Source organism: Coenobita brevimanus, chromosome 57 (assembly GCF_032717465.1).
Source record: "Coenobita brevimanus isolate Jiangsu-jjx chromosome 57, ASM3271746v2, whole genome shotgun sequence".
NCBI lineage: Eukaryota > Metazoa > Arthropoda > Malacostraca > Decapoda > Coenobitidae > Coenobita > Coenobita brevimanus.
In genome coordinates this window covers 34,055,039-34,077,426 of record NC_137010.1, presented here as the reverse complement: position 1 = coordinate 34,077,426, position 22,388 = coordinate 34,055,039, and the positions used below count along the sequence as shown (strand labels likewise).

The window sequence follows — 22,388 nt, the reverse complement described above, 5'->3', positions numbered from 1 at the left end:
ATATTAAGTATATTTATAGAATGACGGGGAATTGTCCAGGGTGTGAATTGTCCTGATGGCAAATTGTTGTTATTGTTGTGAAGGCGAATTGACTTGACGGCGAATTGTCCCAAAACCATCAGTGGATTTACCTGCCTGGTTGCTCAGTGCTCGTGCACTTCAGCCAGTCACGGATATCAGCCTGCCTGACAGTCTGCGCACGTTTCTTGTAGAACTCATTTCGCAAGATATGGAAATTGATCACCTCAGCCCCATTGTAATGATTATTTTGTTCAACGAGATGCACCAGTTTATCAAAGTATACTGAAGCTTCCTTCCGTGACACTTCAGCACATTTGGTGCCCATTTTGAATTTTTGAATTTTGATTTTTTTTTACTTTTGGAGTTTTTGTCAGCCTTCTTCAAAAATTTTGATTTTTTTGGATTTTTGGATTATCAGTGTTCGGATTAATGGACTTTTACTGCATATATATATGTATATATTGAGCACTCACATAATGTGAGAATGCAGTAGAGTGCAATTTAAGACAAAAAGAAACAATGATCTTACAATAACACAGGCATTTAATTTAACCTATAAGTACTTAATAGCACAGTTATTTCACTCAATTGCACGAGAGAAACAGTGTGGGAAGTGGGTGCATTTAGGTATTGGATTTCCAGATGACTGTGTTTGTTTACAACTCTTGTATTATGCTTTTGTCGGTCACTGTTTGGCTTCCTTGACCTGACCCGATCCACATGACCCATGTCCCATACCACCTGCCACAGCCTGCCTCAATGTTGTGTGGATCGTTGCTGTGATGAGAAGCATTTATTTGTGTATTTCCTTGCTCCTCATTTCCTCTCAGAACTCTGAGCACATGGTTCCAAACTAACTTTAGCTATGTCTAAGTACTCTGAAAGTGCTGTGAACTCAAGAGAAGCATTTATTCGAAGGGAAAATGTAAAGTTGTTGGACGAAGTGGCATGTGGTGTAGTTTAAATGCAAACAATCAGACAGATAAAGTGAATCGGGTGTGTTTAAGATGTGGATAGTTTCTTTATTGGAAAAAAAAAGTAAATGATGAGTTAGTAAAATTCATGTGTCTGCCTTTGGTGCAATGTGTGAAAAACAACAACAAAAAAAAGCTTTGTGTCCGATCATTGTTATGAACTGACAGTTTTTGGTCGAGAAAATTCAGCTCTTATGGTATGTGAAGACACTACATGTTGACATGAATAGTTAGGTAAGATAATGATGTGAGTTCAGTTCTTATGAATTACTGTATACTGTCATACAAATTATACTGCTTGGCTGACTCTTTATTATTCACGATCACTGCATTTGTGTGTATCTGAGAAGTGAGAAGTACACAACCACTCCATGCTGACAATTTCAGTACACAGTAGTTTTTTTTTCCATTATTGTCGATGACTAATGACTTTCAAAAGCAGTTTCTGGCCGTGGTAATCATATTACGGGTTGTCGGGAAGTGTAAAGTGGAGACTTCGTTACCCAACTTCAGAGGTCTCCACAAGTCCTATGGTAACCGACGAAGGCTCAACAAACATTCCAGGAGAAAGCTGAAGGTATGAGCCATAAGAATATGTAATTTTAATATTCTAGGACTAATAACTGATTTTTGGCAAATATTTTTTGAGAGTCTGTTGGAGCACGAATAACTCCGCGGCACACGCAAAACATTGGTAAACATGCCCGCGGTGTAGGGGTTAACAAATTATGAGCCAGGATATTTCTCAGCTGAGCAAATTCATCTAATGTTAGCCTGAATAGAATACAATTTGTGTCCTTAGCAGTACAAGGGTTATTTGAGGTAGTCTGCAACCCTAAAATAGCCAGGATTTCTCTGGTGAATAAAATTATTTGAAGTTAGCCTGAATAAAACACCAAAGAGTACCAACAGAAGTGAACGAACTCAAAACTGAAAATAGGAGAATATAGGAAGGTGTAGAAGTGTACATATCAATAAATGAAGAATGACACTGGGAAAACATGAAAACAGTATATACAAGGCATGGGCAGAGAAGCAAAGAATAATCACAGCTGAGGAAAGTTACAGTTATGTGGTATACTATGAATCTGTCAGAAGGCTCTGAGCTGTCTGAATATGCAAAATGAGTCAGAGTATCCAACAACTTTAAAACATTTATGGCTCTAACAGTTGATAGTTCACCTTTATTATTCACCCTTACTTGCAACCTGATGACTTTGACTGACGGCAAATGATGCACCTGTACTTCATTACATGTACTAGGTAGGGCTTAATTATTATATCTACTTATACATCATTCTTTCTGCTTGGGGTAAATCAAATGGCCTGTCTTTCCATCTATCCACCGATATCTACTTGTTCTCAAGTGTTTACTCCAGAGCTTAATGTTATCCTCAACTGAACTCTATTTACTGGTCTAGTGTCTATGCTTAAGGCAAATCTAGTGACTATCCTTCTTTTTTATCTGCCTTAGTTTAAGGATACCCAATCATTAACAGGAAAACTACAAAGTTCAACAACATCATACTCAATGCAGACAAACACCACATTCCATGAAGCAACAGATGACATTACAACCCAGACTTTACACTAGAGACTGCCCACTTGATAAGACAGCACAACCGAAAAACACAACTTGCCTCTTCCACACACACACACGTACACACACACAATACCGTCACACAGCTTCAAGAACTAAAAAATTAGTTCAACAACAAAATTAGTACCGTATAAAGAAAACAGAAAACTGGAAGGCCATTGTAACAATACTTTGTCACTCCACAGAACCCTCCTGGCTCAACAAAATACTTAACAGTATCACTAAATCACATACATGCACTTCCAAGACCCATGCCACCATCACTTCCAACAACCATCACACACCTTCCTACAAAGGCTGGTATTCTTGTGGGTTAAAAAAGCTCCCTAACATCTCTTCTTAAATTATTTTGCTTATTATAACTTGCTGTCCTCTTCTGTGTTACTTAAATCATTCTAATACCATCATACTCTGCATAAATAATGTACAAAATTATATTAGCCGACCGTATCCAAACATACACTGCTAAGGAGGTGGTGTTAGGGAGCTTCCTTAACCGACAAGAATACCAGCCAAGGAGAAAACAAACATACTAATAAACCACTATGCAAACATGAGTCATTTACCACTAACACTAAGCCTGAAAAAACAACGCTCTCAATAATGACATACGCACTACTTACAATTCGATCAAAATGCAACCACCTTCACTTCAGATGAGACACATAACACAGCCTCATGAACAAGCCTTTATCTTTTTAACCATTAGGCTGTGGCAGCCCTAATCATTTCCTATGTCCGTGGTGTGGGAAAACCGGAAAAAAAAAATAATAATAATAATGTTTTCATCATGTGTTTTGACCCACTTGTACCTAACTAAACATAATATTTTAGTTACACAAAGTTCACATTCCACACTGGCGATTTGCAGCCCACTCATAAGTATAAGCATGCAAGAGACACATAAAATGACCGAAACGTTCATGATATTTAATGCCGCTCTTTTGGAATGTATGACGCAATCTACCGATCAGAATTTCCTGAATGTTATACACACCAGAGAGGTTAATCCTTTGTGACCTAATGCAGCTTCTACAGCACCAAATCTGTATCCCTGACCACCTTAAGAATGAGTTCCAACAAACCTGAACCTTTCCCTACTAATAATCCTTCTGCTTACTCTGCTGATCTATTTGCTCCATTAGGCTCCCCTGATCACAACTTTAACACCTTAACCTATCCTATTGCTACAGCAGGGCCTGCAGACCCTACCAAGTTGCAGTGTCTGTCGCACTTTCTTTGAAGCTGCTGACTGGGAGGGCCTCAGGCAATACTTTTCATTTTCTCTAGAATGATTACTGATTCCATGACCAAGAGCCATCTGTGTATGCCCTGCACATTACAGAGGTTATTCTCATGAGCATGAACACATGCATTCATTCCTCTCATCATCTGACTAATGAAAAAAAAAAAAAAAAAATGGTATATATCTACCCATCTATAGCCAGATGCCTTAATTCCGCAAGGGATTGCCACAAACGAGTCGCTTCCATGTCGTCTTGTCTCCTGCCATTTTGCTACCCTACCCCCAGCTCACAGACCCCTCTCTCAAATACCCCTCCACTCCATCCCTCCATCTCATCCTCGATCTCCCCCACCATCCCCTCCTTCACCTCACTCACCTATGCTCTCCTCATTAGTCAATCGCTGTCCATCCTTTCCACGTGGCCAAATTACCTCAATGTATTTCTCATAATGCTTTCTATCACATCCACACCCACATCAAAACGTTCCTTCATGTCTCGTTTGTCAGTCTGTCTCTCTATGTAACTTCACATGTGCCTCTCAAATAATTTATTTGCACTGTTCTCACTCTTGACTTGTGTTCTTTCAGTATATATATATATATATATATATATACACACACACACACACACACACACACACACACACACTGTATGTATATCTATCTATCTATATCTATATCATCTACCATTTGAAAAAAAAAAAAAAAATGGCTACACAAGAAAAATGCAGTGTGTACACAAAACATAATGGTAAAATGGAATAAAATCATGGTAAAAATGAATAAAATCATGGTACTGTACAGTAAGCTAGAACAAAATCAAGGTGAACACACTCAACTTCTCACAGGGAGTCGTGCTGAATAACTTGCCAGCTCTTTGACTCTGACTGTTGCATTGCGGCGGGTGAAGCTGTTGCACTGCACAGTACATCCAGTGTGGTCCAGTGGCATACCCTGATGAGCCTGAAGCAGGTAGGGAAAAACCACAAAAGCCACCATGTGTGCCGCCATAACAACTATACAGGAGGAGTTGCTCACTACACGGTCGACGCCCGGGAACTGGGAACAGCCAAGGGGGTCTCCAGCAGACGCTGAGCGAGCTACTGAGCCAGACAGCGTGGTGCTACTGGGCTATTCCTGCCAGAGCAGGCGAGAATGTTCGCACGGCCATAATTTCCACCCAGATGCAAGTATTTTATCCAGATAAAATGGAAAAATGTACATATAATGGTTTAACCCTTTAACCGCAGGCATTGTTTTGCCTCAACTGGCCTCTCCCACGGGGGTTCCAGCCAAAATGTAAACAAACTTTAAACCTTTATAACTCTGCACAGAATAAATCTAGAGCGATAAATAAGGTACCATTAGAAAGTACTAGCCTTCGGCTTTGCAATGATGTAGGTTTCATAATTTCGTTGACTATCACTGGATGGGCAGTGCCATTAGAAGTGAGCGATCTAAAATCACTATTTTTCGCTCACACATCATTACCTTCGCTCACACACCATTACCAAATCCAAACCTCATTCTGATAATAATACTATAAACATATATGAACACTGCACATATGATAAACACCCACTCTGTGTTCACTGAGGCAGGTAAAAGGCACTGTAATTGCCCGCACTTCACTGCCACATCAGCGGTGTTGTAATCACTATTTTTCGCTCACACACCATTAGCAAATGCCAACCTCATTCTGATAATAATACTATAAACATATATGAACACTGCACATACGATAAACACCCACTCTGTGTTCACTGAGGCAGGTACAAGGCACTGTAATTGCCCGCACTTCACTGCCACATCAGCAGTGTTGTCACTCACACAGCTGGACAGATACTGATGCGTGTTTGGTCAGGGGTGGGGTGGGGGGGCGGCTGGGGGGGGGGGAGCTGGGGGTCGGATGGAGTGAAAGAACTTAATAGATACTCTCCCTTGAAACAATTGGCGCACGGAAAAAACACGCGGTATTCAAAATATTCACAAACATTCGAGAATGACACCCGCGGTTTGGTCCAGTTTTTGCAATGTCACTCTGGGATGACACCCACAGTTAAAGGGTTAATACAGCCAGATCACAGCATCCAGTTTATGGATCGTATGAATGACGAACGTCCAGATAAACGGATGATTACTGTATTAGTAAGGCCTTTGATGGTATCCCGATGCAAACTAATCACCAAGATATACAACACAAATAAGGAGGACAGCATCATATGCTGGCTTGCCAACTATTTGTCTGATAGACAAGCACATGCTATATTCCAGGGCAAGCTACCTTTACATGAAATTTCCCAAACAGAGATCCACAGGGCCTCATTCTCTCATCCATACTCGTCAACATATACATGCATGATACTCCCACATCCCAGTCACCCACAAACATTACCTCATATGCAAATAACATCACCATAACCACACACCACATTGCAGACACAGGCCACGCACTTCAACAGGACTACCTCAACACACTGCAAACTTGAATCAAGGACAATATGCTTGCGATCGCCCTAGCCAAATCCACCACCACACTCATCACCAGCAGTAAACATGAACATATGTACTCCCCACCACAACAACACCCTTAGATATGTACATGTACCACTTTTCCCCCTCCACTAGGATTCTTGGAGTGATGTATGACATTCAAGGCTCATGTACATCAAGAGGTGGTACACCATCAGACTCAATGCACTGATGGCAACTACTGGCCTTGACTTTGGGAAACAAAAAGAAACACTCTGCTTCTTTTATAAACAATACATTAGATCAGTGATGTTATATGAATCCTCAGCAAGGGCTCCCATTCTATCCAATACCCACTACAAATCATACAAAGCAACACCCTATGCATTATCACGGGCTGCAACAAAACCATTGCCATAGCCCACTTACACTCTGTCAGAAACTAACTTGATATGAATGGCACAGTTACAATTATATACTGTACAGCAGCCTGTGCTCATACACAACATCCCATCATTACAAGACAGACACACATTGTCAGAGACTACCTTGATATGAAGGGCACACAATTACATGCAGCAGCCTGTGCCAATATACAACATTCCCATCATTATATGGCAGACACACAGCACACCCAGACACATAAAACAATCACCACACAAACATTATCATGCCCTCTAAAAAAATGTCCCACCTCCAGACATTCCAACATCAGCAATGATAAAACACCTGCATACTCATGTTATGTGCAGCCCAATGCAACATCTCAATCATAAGATCATACTACAAGTCCCTTCCTGATATCCACCCATCAGAGGTGTCCTTAAATAAAGGAGATCAAGTTCACCTAGCTAGGCTTAGAACAAGACATCACCCCGTCCTCCTCAGATACCAGCTTAGATTTGGGTTGTGTGGACTCAGATGACACATGTCCAGCTTGTAGATTACGTTCACACAAAATAACACACATAACGAAGCATTGCATCGCACATGCCAAACTAAAATGCACACACAACATTAACGGTGTGAAAAGCCTATGGGATAGCCCCGTTACGGCAGTTGCTTACCTGTGGTCGATGGGTTGTCTTGGTCAAACGGACTGGGGATGACCAACAACAACAACAACAAATCTATGCGATTAACCTCTTCAGGCCAATAATGTATAGTATTCTCATTTTATTCTTACAAACTCCAAAAATTTTACTCAGCTCAAGAAAGACTTTTCAAACTCAAGTGGTTGGATATAGTCTTCATTCACCCCTTAACTGTAACAGATCTCCCCAAAGCTGAAAAAAAAAAAAAAAATGTCTAGACATGGAAAAAATAAACTAAAACATTCATCAATCGACTGAAAAGGCTAATATTTACCCTTTGCTGTATTGCAGCAGTCCAACAGAACTTTGAAAGCAGGCATATGTCAGTTATTATTATCATCATTATATCAGCCCCTTCAACAACATGATGAATTTTTCAGTTTAATCAGCCCACCATCAGATTGTTCTATTCACCTTCCTAAGGACTCTGTAGTGGTGAAATGTTTAACGAAGAATATATCTGACCCCTCCAATTTGAGGCCTTCCTGAGCTGAACAAAAACAACTCCAGACAGCAAGTGTTTAAAAAAAAAAAAAAAAAGTATCATCAGGCTGAAGGGGTTAACTTTACCTCCCACCAATAACGCAGGTATATCACAGATCATCAGGAAGTATTTAAGCCTGAGGTGGTCTTTCCAAAACTAAACAGAATTACCTAATGGCTGCAATAATATAATGAAAAAGATGTTCTTGGGCTGAAGGAGTTAGTGGAGATTGTTTCTATCCCCTTAAGCCTATGGTGGCACCTCCTAGGCTACTACCAAACATATCTACAGGAAAAATAAAATGAAAGCCACATCCTCAGACAGATACTAAAAAGGAGAAAGATGGAATGAAACTCACAATCCAGCATCGAATATCTCAAGGCCCTTGCGACGATGGTCTGAGAGGTTGCGTCGCCTCATGGTGTCAAGTGCAGGCGTCACCTGACTGGCTGGCGCACTGTACCGAACATTGCCATATGGCAACGGCTTCCTGGGGGGTTTCTCTGTCGTGCTGAACAAGTTGCTGAAGCTGTGATAGGGATGAAATTAGGGCTTAAAAATTCATCGTAATTCTATTTGTTACTGCAGTAAATCCTCTACAGTGATGAAGATCTGACAAGAAGGAAATGAGAATTTACACATTCATCACCATCATCATACGCTTTCCTAAGATGTGACAAGAGGAAAATGAGGAGTTACAAGTTCATCACCATCATCATCCTACAGTAAATCTTCAGCTCTGCTAATGGTGTGACAAGAAGGAAGTGAGAAGTCACAAATTCATCACCATCATTCTATTATGTACTACATTAAGTTCTCAATATTTAAATCTTTGAAAATTTCTTGTTTACATATTAACTAAGATATCTGTAATACAGTGCACCCTCTAAAATTCAAGTTGCTTGTGTCCACAAATTACTGTATTCAAAATTTTGAAAAATTCTAACTTCAGACAAAGTATTTATCTGGCTAACCTTGTCTTAATTAAAGTACAGTAGAACCTCACTACACTGGACTTCAACAGACCGGAATTCGCTTTTATTACTGTCAAGGAGTCGACCAGACTAAATTCTCATAGTTCGGGAAAACTCCAATAAAGCTAGAAGCGGTCCAGACTACCTGAACTCAATCCGGAGTGGCTGTATTGTCCGCATGGTTTGTGTGTTCGTGTATTGGTTGGTGGTGGGCTGGAGGCATCACTACTGTCTCCCCGCACTCTGCCTAAGTCTGACCCACATCATTTCCCCATAAGTCCCTGATATACTGCTCGAGGGTGATGAGTGATAAGCTAAATACTGTATACACAAAATGGGCATCTTTAGTTTGTAAGACTGTAGATAGTAAGGTGTATAAAGTGTACAGTACAGTATTTGAAAAATGTTTAAAATTAAATTGTAACAATAAAGTATTTTCTAAATGCTATAAAATTAGAAAAGTGGTCTACATTAATATTAATATTAGTATTAATATTAAAATAAATTCAAGATACCAAGCATTAATCACATAGTACACAGCACGTAAGGTACAAGCTGTACCTCCAATTTCCGTCCACCATCCATGATTCAGCTCCTGCCAGTGACGACAATCAGAAGGAGGATTCACTGTTCCTTGACAATGACTGTTCTTTGACGAAGACACTGAGTGAAATGGTTTCCTGGTGTACAGGAAACCATCTGACTTGTCACTCAGTGCAAAGCCAACCACAGGCAGAAGGAAGAGGAAAAAATGAAGGAACGAAAGACAGAAGAGGAAGTGTAAAGTTACCCGAAGGCAGAAGAAAGGGGAAAGAATGAAGGAAAGAAAGACAGAAGAGGAAGGATGGAAGAGAGGACTGGGCAGACACCCCAAGCAGCACTACATCAAGTGAGTGGATGGTGAGTGCCCCCACCTATCACACTGAATTTTTTTTATTACTTATGAGTTCTATTGTGTCCAAGCCTTGCTTAAATTTTACTGTGTTATGCAATAAATTACAATATTTAAAGTGGCATTTGAGAAAAGTTAAGAGGCAAATGGGATAATGCCACGAATTAGAAGGAACTGGTGGGATGAAGCAGGATGCTGGCCATGATGCTGTTCATGTATGAAAATATCTTCTTGTGTGTGTTACATGACATATGGCCTTTATCAAGTCTAAACCTAGTTAAAATTATACATGTTGTGCAGCAGACTGCTTACAGTATTAAATGAGAGAGTAACTTGGATTATGGGGTAAATATGAGTGGATACTGCCAAGAGTCAGAAGGAACATCTATTTACATGCAAACAAATATATATCGCAAGTTTGGCGATAACTGAGTTCGGTGTGATATGCCTAAAATAAAGCAAACGCTAAACTCAGGTACCCACTGTATATATACAATATTATTCTATTTGATTATTGCAGTGAATGTATAATACAGTACAGCAGTGCAATGGTAGTGAAAACAGTTAGTGACGCCACAGTGAAAAACCATTGGTACGCTCCAGACTAATGTCTGATATGCTGGACAAGGGCTGGGTTAGCAGGGGGAAGTCCAGATGTTGCTTTTATCAGAATATCGCCTCTTTTGGAATGACTTGGGCCCCAATTAGTCCGTTGTAATGAGATTTTAATGTAATTTAGACATACTTTTGATACGAGCTTTGTAGTATGAGCTAACTGGCTTGCTTCGTGCACTCTGTTTTCCAGTGTTTTATAACTGCAGTTCATCTTCAATCTTTGTTATCTCAGTGTAATGATTATTATCAGGACCATTGTCATTAATAACCAAAAACTATTTTTCTTGTACTGTACATCTTTGCTCGACTTCTGTATGCCCACTTCTGTTCTAAAACACTTTGCAGTTGCATTCATTTTTAACATCCAATGATTAGTTGTATGGGAAAATGATTTTGCATTCATTTATTTACGTACAACCCTTCACGAATATGCACATCTTTCACCATCACCATATGTTGTGTAGTGGGTGATCAGCTGATATTTGTTTACATGACTAATGCAATGTGATACTACACTCTATTCTTCACATACTGTGCATTGCTTGACCATCGAATGCTTTGTTTATTTTATTTATGATGTATTATATGACAATGCACACTTTTACAAGTTTGCCCTGTAGAAATATCGGAATCTCAAACAGTAATACAATACATATGTGTGAAACAAGTGGAAAAAGACGCCAGCGGACTATATTTATCTATCTTTTTAGACAGAGAATGATCGTGGAATGTTTTGTGCATGTACGGTGTAGATGGTAAGATGCAAGGTGCAGTCAAGAGTTTTCATGATGGTAGTGAAGCATGTGTTAGGGTAATGGGCATCTAAGTGAATGGTTCATGATCAATGCGGGCATGCGACAAGGTTGTAGGATGTCCCCATGGTTGTTCAATATAATGTACTTTATATATGGATGGGGTACTGAAAGAAGTAGACATGAGCAATGGAGAGAGGGATGGTACTGGTAATGAATGGTGATGGATGGAATATCTCAAATTCATTGTATGCTGATGATGCAGCCCTATTTGCAAAAACCAGACAAGAACCTGGCAGACTAGTCCAGAGTTTTGCTGATGTCTGTGAGTGTCGTGCCTTGAGAGTAAATGCAGAAAAGAGTAAAGTAATGGTCAATGAGAAAGAAAGTGACTCCCACCGCGATGTTACAGTGAATGGAGAGAGACTGGAATTGGTGAGAGTGTTCACATACCTGGGTACAGTGATAAAAAAGACAGGAAAATGTGCAAAGGAAGTGGAAAGCAGAGTGACACAAAGAAGGAAAGTAACTGATGCTACAGGAGCCTTGATAAAAAACAGAGGCTTGTGTTGCAGCTGTGCAAGGCTTACATGAGGGAGTGTTAGTGACAACTTTAACATATGGATGTGAGACTATGGTGTGGCATGAAAATGAAAAGTCAGGAGTGACAGCAGTGGAGATGGGACTGCTGAGGAATGTATGTGGAGTACAGAGAGTGGACAGGATTTGAAATAATGTGATTCGTGAAACACGCGGAGTGAGGAAGTCCGTGGACACCAGAATCGAAGAGAGTGTATTGAGATGGTATGGTCATGTGGAGAGATGGATGACAAGAGAGTGGTGAAAAAGGTATATCTGAGCATATTTGATGGAGGGAGGAGGTGAGGTAGGCGAAGGACAAGGTGGAGGGATATGGTGGATGAGTGTGTGAGAAAGAAAGGTATGGAAGTCGGCGGGGCTAGGAGACTGACAAGAGATTGAGCTGGCTGGATGAATGTTGTGAGAAGACATGCATGATCAGGGATTTGACAGCCCTTTTAAACGTGACAGCGTTTGGACTGACTCTATCGGATACATTTATGTTAAGCTACAGAATGTGGTGAAAGTTTTTAGCGTATCTGATAGAGCCAGGATTCTAGGGGCTTGAATGATGAGTGAATGGAAGTGTGGCCCATTGGACAGGGCGAACTTGGGCTGTCTGGACGCTGCTACTCCTCACCCTGTCCTAGGGTGGGAAAGGAAGTTTGGATGATGATGATGATGATGATATCTCTCTACAGCCAGACATAAAATTCCATAAGGGGTGGCTGTTTGTCTTTCAGTTTGTGGCTTCATGGGGAGGGGCACTAATCCTCTGCTAACCCACTTGCTGATGCACAGGGAACATGTGTGGGATGATTATATGGTTACCACCCAGTGCTGTAAACAGATTCCTGGCTTACAGAAAACCATTTAGCTTGTCACTCAATGTAAATTCATCCATCCATCCATCATCCAATCCTATGTTACCTGTTACATAGCCTATGATTTCATCATCCTTTGTGTAATTTTAACGCACAGTATGCTGCATGTTTGATCACGAGCGTGTTCTGCCTCAGTCCCCCCCCTTCTACCGTTATAGTAGAGTAAGTCGTCATTTCTGGAGTTCAGTACGGGATTTTCAGCTCTTTGTCCCCATGGCTTCATTTGCGCGTCCTTCTTACAAGTTGTATCAAGCTCTGCCGGCCCCTATATAATGAGCTCAGTCTCTGCATCATTGCCACTTAGATCTGCTCCTCATTTTGTTCACATCTCTGTCCTCCCCTGTACAGTTATTATTATTGTGAGTGCTCAAGAAATCTCCAAACATCTAGCAGCTGTGTGTAATTTGAGTATAACTGTTGTTGCATTTTTTCTTGTACTGTGTAGCATAGGGTTGATTCTTAGGCCTAGTGAGGTCTTTGTGATTAATGTGGGGTTTTATATCAGTCATTTTTTATAATAGTTTGTATCTGTAATAATTTATCTGGCATTCACTGAGTATTATCTGGTATCTCATTTTATCAGGGCTGACTTAGATAAATTAACTCTTGCTAATTTCGTGTTAATAGAGGCTATTGCAGTTAACCATATATTTAACCTGTTTATTTGCCATGACATTATCCTTATGAGTCCTGAATGTTTTGTTGTTAGTTTGTGCATTAAACTTTAACTTGTAATTTTATCTAACTCTTTTATTTTGAACCTGGAACTTTACGGGACAGTAGTGATTTTTAGTATTCTCACTTAAAGTGTACATTATCTTTCTCTGTTCCGTAACATACCCCACAAAGGAGCGTAGGAACCCGGGGCTAAGCAAGTTGGTCCTGACACTTAAGATGAGAGTGACCAGCCTCACTCATCCATTAGTGGCATTACGTGAGCAATAAGCCCCAACCACCCCTTGGATATAAACCTGCACTGGCTCAATCCCATTGGAGCACCTTAATTACCCACTAAACCACCAAGTGCCATAATTTGGTTATATGGTTACCACCCAGAGCAGTAATAGTTTCCTAGTGCACAGGAAACCATTTGGCTTGTCATTCAGTGTAGAGTCACCCATAGGCAGAAGGAAGAGGAAACAATGAAGGAAAGAAAGACAGAAGAGGAAAAGTAAAGTCATCCGCAGGCAGAGGAAACAGGAAAGAATGAAGGGAAAAAAAAAAAAAAAGACAGAAGAGGATGGATGAAAGAGAGGAAAGGGCAGATACCCAAAGCAGCACTACACTGAGTTAGTGGATGGTGAGCACCCCCACCTACTTAATGTAAAGCCACCTGAAAAAGAATGAAGACTAATAAACAGTGACAGGAAAGCTGGGAGAAATACGAAGAGGGTGGAAACAAAAAAATGACAAATGTGAAGGAAGAACCAGGCAGCACTACATCAAGCAAGTACAGTGTGATAATTTACTAAAATACAGATTGCAGTGCTTTAACAGTGAATCTAAAAGAAATATTTTAGGAGACCGCTCCCTAACAACATTCATCTATCTATCTATCTATCTATTGCCAGACGGCTCAATCCCGTTCAAGGTGGCCACAAACAAATCGCCTCCATGTCGCCCTGTCCCCCGCCATTTCATTGCCCTGCTCCCAACTCACACCCCCCTCACTCATATACCTCTCCATCCCATCCCTCCATCTCATCCTCGGCCTCCCCCTTCCTCTTCCCCTCTCCACCTCACTCACATACACTCTCTTCGTCAGTCTTTCACCCTCCATCCTCTCCACGTGGCCAAACCACCTCAGTGTATTCCTCCTAATGCTTCCTATCACATCCACATCCACACCACAACACTCCTTTATATCCTCATTTGTCAGCCTGTCTCTCCATGTGACTCCACAGGCTTCTCTTAAATAACTCATTTCCACTGCTCTCACTCTTGACTTGTGTCCTTCCAACAACGTCCAAGCTTCACTTCCATATGTTAGAGTTGGTATCACAATACTGTCATGTAGTAACCTTTTCACTTCCATGCTCACTTCCCTGTTTCTTATCACTGCATTCAAGGAACCAGCAACCTTTCTTCCCTGCTGTACCTTTTCAAGCACTTCACCCTCCAAACCTCCATCCTTACTCATCACAATACCCAAGTACTTAAACGTACTCACATTTTCCAATTTCTCACCATCCAAACTCGCTGTACATTCACTGACTTCACCTCTCTCAAAGACCGTCACTTTTCTCTTCTCTACATTCACCTTTAGATTCCGTTTCTTAAACACTCCCAAACTCTTCCACCAAGCCTTGCAGCTCCCCTTTGTCTTCACCCAACAACACAGTATCATCTGCAAACAACAGTACAGGTAGTTTCCAAACACTATCCTCTCTCACCAGGGCTACTCCAACATCCACTACCCTACCTTGTACCTCTTTTATTACCCCATCCATGAACAGATTGAACAACCATGGAGACATGACACATCCCTGTTTCAATCCAACCTTCAAAGAGAAAAATCCACTCAGTTCACCATCCACACGCACTGCAGCCTTAGCACCATCATACATACTCTTCACAGCATTCAACAACTTCCTATCTACTCCATATATCCTTAATACTTTCCACAATCCTTGTCTATCGACCCCACCATATGTTTTCTCCAAATCCATGAAAGCTGCATACAACTTCTTTCCCTTCTCTAGAAACTTTGCCGCTAAAGATCTAAGAATGAATATCTGATCTACACAACCTCTTCCCTTCCTAAAGCCTCCCTCTTCTTCTCCAATTAATTCCTCTGTTCTTTCTCTAACTGTCAATAAGTATCCTACCATACACTTTTCCTATTATACTAAGAAGACAAATGCCCCTATGATTACCACACACTTCTTTTTCCCTTTTTCCTTTGTACAAGGGAATAATTATACCTGACTTCCAATCCTCCGGGACTCTACCTTCCTCTCAGACCAATCTACACATCTTCCACATCCATTCTACTACTATCTCTCCCCCATGCTTCAGCATTTCACCACACACTCCATCAATTCCTGGGGCTTTCCCCAATTTAACTTTTTTCATTGCTTCCACAACTTCTATCCTACTGATTTCTTCCTGTCTTCTGACCTCCCTCTTTCTCCCAGCCACTTATACTCACATTACTTCCATCCTGTATGTTCAACAATTGGAAGTCAAGCAACATTATTCCGCTGTACAAAGGAAAAGGGTAAAAAGAAGTGTGTCGTATTCATAGGGGCATCTGTCTTCTTAAGGAGGTATCACACGGTACTTCGTATGACGTTTGCCGAGGATACAAGAGTAAATTGGCACTATATCGTGGTACATGTCGACAGTATCCTTGGCAAGATTGGAATCTGTTTGGACGGATTCCCGCCTACCATATAAGGTACAAAACAGTGTGACCAACTCTATTCTGTGTTTTAGCATTGAATATGTAACCTAACACAGAATACTTAATAATATTTTAAAACACATATTAATAATTCTTTCCTCGTCCTTCTGCCTATGGGTGACTTTACACTCCCTCTTCTGTCTTTCCTTCATTCTTTCCTCTTCCTTCTGCATGTGGGTGACTGTACAAGAGTGACAAGCCAAATGGTTTCCTGTACACCAGGAAACCATTTACTACATTGGGCGGTACCATATAACCAAATTTTGGCGCCTGGTGGTTTAATGGGTAATTACAGCGCTCCAATCGGATTGAGCCTGTGTAGGTTTATATCCAAGGGATGGTTGGGGTTTATTGCTCATGTAATGCCACTCAGAGATGAGAGAGGCTGGTCACTCTCATCTTAAATGTCAGGACCAACTTGCCTAGCTCCAAGCTCCTACACTCTTCATGGGGCAACATAGGATTGGATGATGGATGAATGAATGAATGAAAATACCATTTGATTAATGTTGTGAAGTTATAACAGTACAGTACAGCAATGTAGTCAAAACAGTTTAAAAACCATTCATGCACTCCAGACTAATGTCTGATACATTGGAGAAAGTCCGGGTTAGAAGGGGGAAGTCCAGATGTCGCTTTTATCGGGATTTCGTATTTTTCGGAATAGCTTGGGCCCCAATTAGTCCATTATAGTGAGGTCTTACTGTATCTTCAGCACCAACACTGCTTCTAGAAACTCTGCGAAAGCCATTTTAACCAATGAGGTCCCTGTATGATTCCGTCTGTTTGTATACAATGCTGCTTTTTCATCTCCACCGAGTCAGTGATCATATTCTCCGAGTGACCTTGACTGGGTATAAGCAAGAAGGGCACTGGCAACAGTGTGAGAAACATAGTCGTTGCTGACAATACGAGGAAAGTGTGATAAAGTCTCTGCCTGGTTCAACAGAACTCTTCCTTGGCAAACCTCACATGAGGTACTGTGTGATACAGCCTTCACTGTAATAGGAAATGATTATCATAGGATACTTATTGACCGGGTAAGGGAAATAACAGAGGAATTAGTTGAAGAAGAACAAGGAGGTTTTAGGAAGGGAAGAGGCTGTGTAGATCAGATATTCATTCTCAGATCTTTAGTGGAAAAGTTTCCAGAACAGGGAAAGAAGTTGTATGCAGCCTTCATGGATTTGGAGAAAGCATAGGACAGGCTGGATTGACACGGAATGTGGAAAGTAATAAGTGAAGTTGTTGAATGCCGTGAAGAGTGTGTATGAGGGTGCTAAGGCTGCAATGCATGTGGATAGTGAACTGAGTGAATTTTTCTATCTGAATGTTGGATTGAAACAGGGATGTGTCATGTCCCCAAGGTTGTTCAATCTGTATACAGATGGGGTTATAAAAGAGATACAAGGTAGGGCAATGGATCCTGAAGCAGCCCTAATAAGAGAGGGCAGTGTTTAGAAACTCCCGGTACTGTTGTTTGCAAATGATAATGTATTGTTAACTGAAGACGAAGGGGAACTGCAAGCCTCGGTGAATGAGTTTGGGAGTGTGTGTGAGAAACGCAATCTAAAGGTGAATGTAATAATAATAATAATAATCTGGCCTTTTTTTCTCAAAAGCGCCAGTTCTTCCTTTTGGGAATTCACTAGCGCTCGACACACATACATTAATTTTACAATTACAAGAATTGTGACATTTCTTGTATATAATACAAGCTACATCATATATACATGAAAGTGGCAAAAATTAAACCCTATAATCATCCGTCATAGTACCTCTCTCCAGGTCGTAGCATTTTGAAAAAAGAAAGGCTTTCAGCTGTCTCTTAAAGGATTCAACAGTAGAGAGCTGTCTTATGGACAATGGCAATCTGTTATATAATCTAGGGGCTCTATATGCAAAAGAACGATCAGAGAAAGATGACTGGTGAATGGCTCCTGGCTCATCAAGACGCAAGGAATCATCTTCACTGCGTAACATCACACCCGGGTGTGTCGATGGGAGTTTTAACAATTCAGCAAGATACTTCGGTTCACCAAACTTAAGAACCTTGAATGTAATAAGACACAGTTTAAATTCAATTCTAGCCTTTACTGGTAACCAATGCAACTCAATCAGAAACGGGGTAGTTGAGGTTCTCGGAGGGAGACCAAAGATAAGCCGTGCCGCCCTGTTCAACACAGACTGAACTTTTGTTAGTATATTATTTGGAAGACCAACCCACAGTGAATTACAGTAATCAACACGAGACAAGACCACTGCATGGACCAATGTTAAGAGGCACTGTCTATTCAGGAATTTTCTCACAGAGTACAGATTTCTGATATGCAAGTTACACCCTTTTACAACCTGATTAATGTGTTCTTTGTAATTTAACTTAGAATTAAAATAAACACCCAAATTTCGAACAGAACTGACTGGATGCAGCTGTGACATGCCAATGTTCAAAGCCAGGGCATTGTCAGTGTCATCACCCCTTCTGTTTCCTCTAATGATGATGATCTCAGTTTTACCATCATTCAGCTTAAGTTTCCTCTTAGCCATCCAAATCTTAATATCAGACATTAGAGATTCAAACTTTATCTTAGTATCGTTGATATCTGACATCTTAACATAGAGCTGGATGTCATCAGCATAAAAATGATAGGACACATCATGAGCATCAAGTAGAGATGATAAACTACTTATGTAGATAGTAAATAGAATTGGACCCAAAACTGATCCTTGAGGGACTCCAAATAGAAGAGGAGCAGAATCAGAGCTAGTGTAATCAACAACCACTCTCTGAGATCTGTCCAACAGATACGACTTAAGGAGCAAAAGGGCACTATCACGAATGCCATAAAAATACAGATCATCCAACAATAGTTTATGATCTACTGTATCAAAAGCTGCAGACAGATCCAAAAGAACTAGGAGAGAGGACATCCCACTACAAGTTTTTGCCACCAAGTCGCTCTGAATCCTTATTAGTGCAGTTTAAGTCGAATGGTATTTTCTGTATGCTGATTGAACAACAGGAACAACTTTGTTGTGTTCCAGTAGTGGTAAGAGTTAGTCGAGTATGGCCCACTCAATAATCTTGGATAAAAAAGACAGGTTAGAGACAGGACGATAATTTGTCATGCTCTCGACATCAAGGCCAGGTTTCTTAATTAGGGGCCTAAGCAAAGCACGTTTCTCAGACTGCACAAAATTACTTTCTAAGAAGCATCTATTTATTATGTTGCAGATAAAGTCTGCAGCATGCTTATACACATCAGGCAGTTGTGACATGTTACATGGATCGAGTGAGCAAAATGTTTTATTAAGTTCTCTGATGTAACATTTGACTTTGTTTACATCCAGTGGATGAAATGTTGAAAGCAAATGATCCCCGGTGCACCGTGGCTGGAAGTCGATTGAGTACGCTTCACTAGGAGGACTGCTATCTAAGTCACTTCTTATGAGAGATATCTTACTTGTAAAAAATGAAGCAAAATCAGAAGCCAATTGGGCATCAGATAAAGAAGTTGGTTTAACAATTACATTCCTCCGACCAACCAAATTGTTCACAACTGCAGACAATTTTTTTTGATCACCACCACATGAATCAACTTTATTTTGATAATACCTAGCCTTATGGGCTTTTACAGTGTGAACGACTGCTCTTCTCGCAAAAATATAACGCAAACGAGTTACTTCAGTCCGCTGTAAGCGCCACTCACGCTCTGCCCTTCTACGTTGTCTACACAAAGAATTAATGGATGGACCATACCACGGAGAATTATCACGTACAGTGATTGTTTTTACTACCTCAGGACAATAATGGTCAAAAATTGACCTGAGCTCGTTGTTGTAAATATCAACCAATTCACCAGAAGAAAGACTTGAAGAATCGATGGAGTTTAAACGTTGGTCAATTTCAAAACACATCAACTGGCGGTCAACATTGTTGTAATTTCTGAACCTGATGACCTTTTTATATGAAGGGGATTTCGGGACACCAAAACTAAGAGTGATCAGAGCATGATCAGAGATGAGGGGGTCAAATGAGTCAACCTCCTCATCTGATACGCGCCTGCAACCAACAGGGGACAAGATCAAGTCAAGGACATGTCCTGAGACATGAGTTGGATTACTCACATGATTGAAAAAATTGTTCTGGGTGATCAACTCAAGGAATTCTGAAGAAAATGGTTTTGACTCTGGACTATCAACCCAATAATTGAAATCACCACAAACAAGAAGTCCTCCAGGTTTAAGAGAAAACCCTTCAAGGGAAGAGTAAAGTTATAGTCTTTGAAAGAAGTAAAGTCACTGAATGTACACTGAGGCTGCACGAGGAGGAAATGGAAAAAGTGAGTGTGTTTAAGTACTTGGGTATTTTGATGAGTATGGATGGAAGTTTAGAAGGTGATGTGCTTGAAAGGGTACAAGAGGGAAGAAAGGTTGCTGGTTCTTTGAAAACAGTGATAACGAACAAGGAAGTAAGCATGGAAGTGAAAAAGTCACTGCATGACAGTATTGTGATACCAACTCTAACGTATGGAACCGAAGCTTGGACCTTGTTGGAAAGACACAAGTCAAGAGTAAGAGTGGTGGAAATGAGTTATCTGAGAGGAGCATGTGGAGCTATATAGAAAGACAGACTGTCAAATGAGGAACTGAAGGAGTGCTGTGGTGTGGATGTGGATGTGAGAAAAGCATTAGGAGAAATATCTTGAGGTGGTTTGGTCATGTGGAGAGGATGGAAAGTGAGAGACTAACGAGGAGAATGTATGCAAGAGGTGGAGGGGGGAAGAGGGTCGGGAAGACTGAGGATGGGATGAAGGACTGAAGTGGTGAGGTATATGAGAGAGGGGGGTGTGAGCTGGAAACAAGGCAGTGAAGTGACACTGGACAGGGAGACATGGAGGCGATTTGTTTGTGGCCATCCCTTCTGGGACTGAGGCATCTGCCAATAGACAGATTCAGCCTGTACAGAAATTTTGAATACTTTCATGTTTTCACGTCGCACAAGGTTCTGTTTCCATCACCAAAATCGCCTCACAACATGCGTACACACTACATACTTGAGGCTGGATAGTTATGTTGCATACTTTTTCACAGCATTTACACCAATTGGTAAAGCTAGGATGCCTTTATAAAGCCACAATTAAGGTGAAATCTGAATAATGTTGAAACTGAATCAAAGAATAAAGGGCTTACTGACCACAAGGAGGAATGGAAACTTTTATGGATGACCAGAAGCTTTGTAGTAAGGTCATCAGTAGAGTATGAGGTAAGTGTAGCTATCAGTTTTAGATGCTAGTGTCTGCTATCATAGTGAACTACTATATCTCCCATATGATGGGAAGTATTTTTTCCAAGAAAAATGCACTAAAAAATCACTCTGCATCTTAGAACTCGAAGATCAAGCCGTTGAAAGGAGTCTGCCAACCCCCATGAACCCGTTATGAGATACAAGCATTCCTGATTCCCGGTCACGAGATAAAAGCACTTACAAACCCCAGTCACAATAAACAAGCATTCAAAAACCCCAATCACGAGATACAAAACCACACTACAGTCATTGAAGCAGACGATGTCACCAATCTTGTCTGCACACTCAGCAGATGACACCCCTCCATGAATGAACAGAAAGGCATCACAGCAGAGCAGACAGGCATGGTATTATAAAATGAAAACTGGCAGTATGTACTCATATACTGGTACTGTGTAATAAAGCAATATTATGATAATGACTTTGTTGACAGAAATGAGTGAATTCTGTTGGAAGTGTGGGTTGTAAAGGTTTGTTCGAACTACTGAACATAAAAACATCAGCTGATGGGAGCTGGATGTAAACACGCCGTTGCCAGTGTATTTACACGCCTTGTAGTGGCAACTACGAGTTGTTGCTGATGTGAATAGGTCCAAAATTGTGCTGAACTAGGTACATCAAATTAATAATAACCACAAATATTTGAAAATAGGTCCAATATGTGATAATTTGCTGTAACAAAAAGAAAAATGACATCATAGAGTTGGCATCTTAGACCTGCAAGTAAGATAAGCTATTAAATCCTCAAATATTTTTTCCCCAAAAAAATACCTCAACAGCACCTTATCATATGGGAAATACAGTAACTTGGGGAAATAAAAATGACAGATTTCATAAATCATGGTAGATGAACGTTTGTTGTTTCTGAACTTAGGACATTCAAATTTTCAAGGTTGCACTGCATCATCATTATCATCTAAACCCAATCTTCCATACTCCATTTATGTGGCATGAGGATTTTCCTTTGGGATATGAATCTGAGGAGCCCAATTTCACTTCCTATGAACTAAGCAACATTTTTAGGGAAACATGTAAGGGAAAAAAATTACAAAGGCAAGCTGTCTATTCCCACTTCTATGAGAGGTAG

General features: G+C 40.6%; 1 protein-coding gene across 1 annotated transcript in view; it reads right to left on the bottom strand.

Annotated features, from left to right (window-relative positions):
- The window catches only part of syd (JNK-interacting protein syd), a 466,678-nt gene that overhangs the window by 258,968 nt on the left and 185,322 nt on the right, over positions 1 to 22,388 (bottom strand). Inside the window, exon 15 of the mRNA XM_080274254.1 lies at positions 8,250 to 8,420. Within this exon, the coding sequence (XP_080130380.1) occupies positions 8,250 to 8,420 (171 nt within the window). The remainder of the gene's footprint in view (positions 1 to 8,249; positions 8,421 to 22,388) is intronic.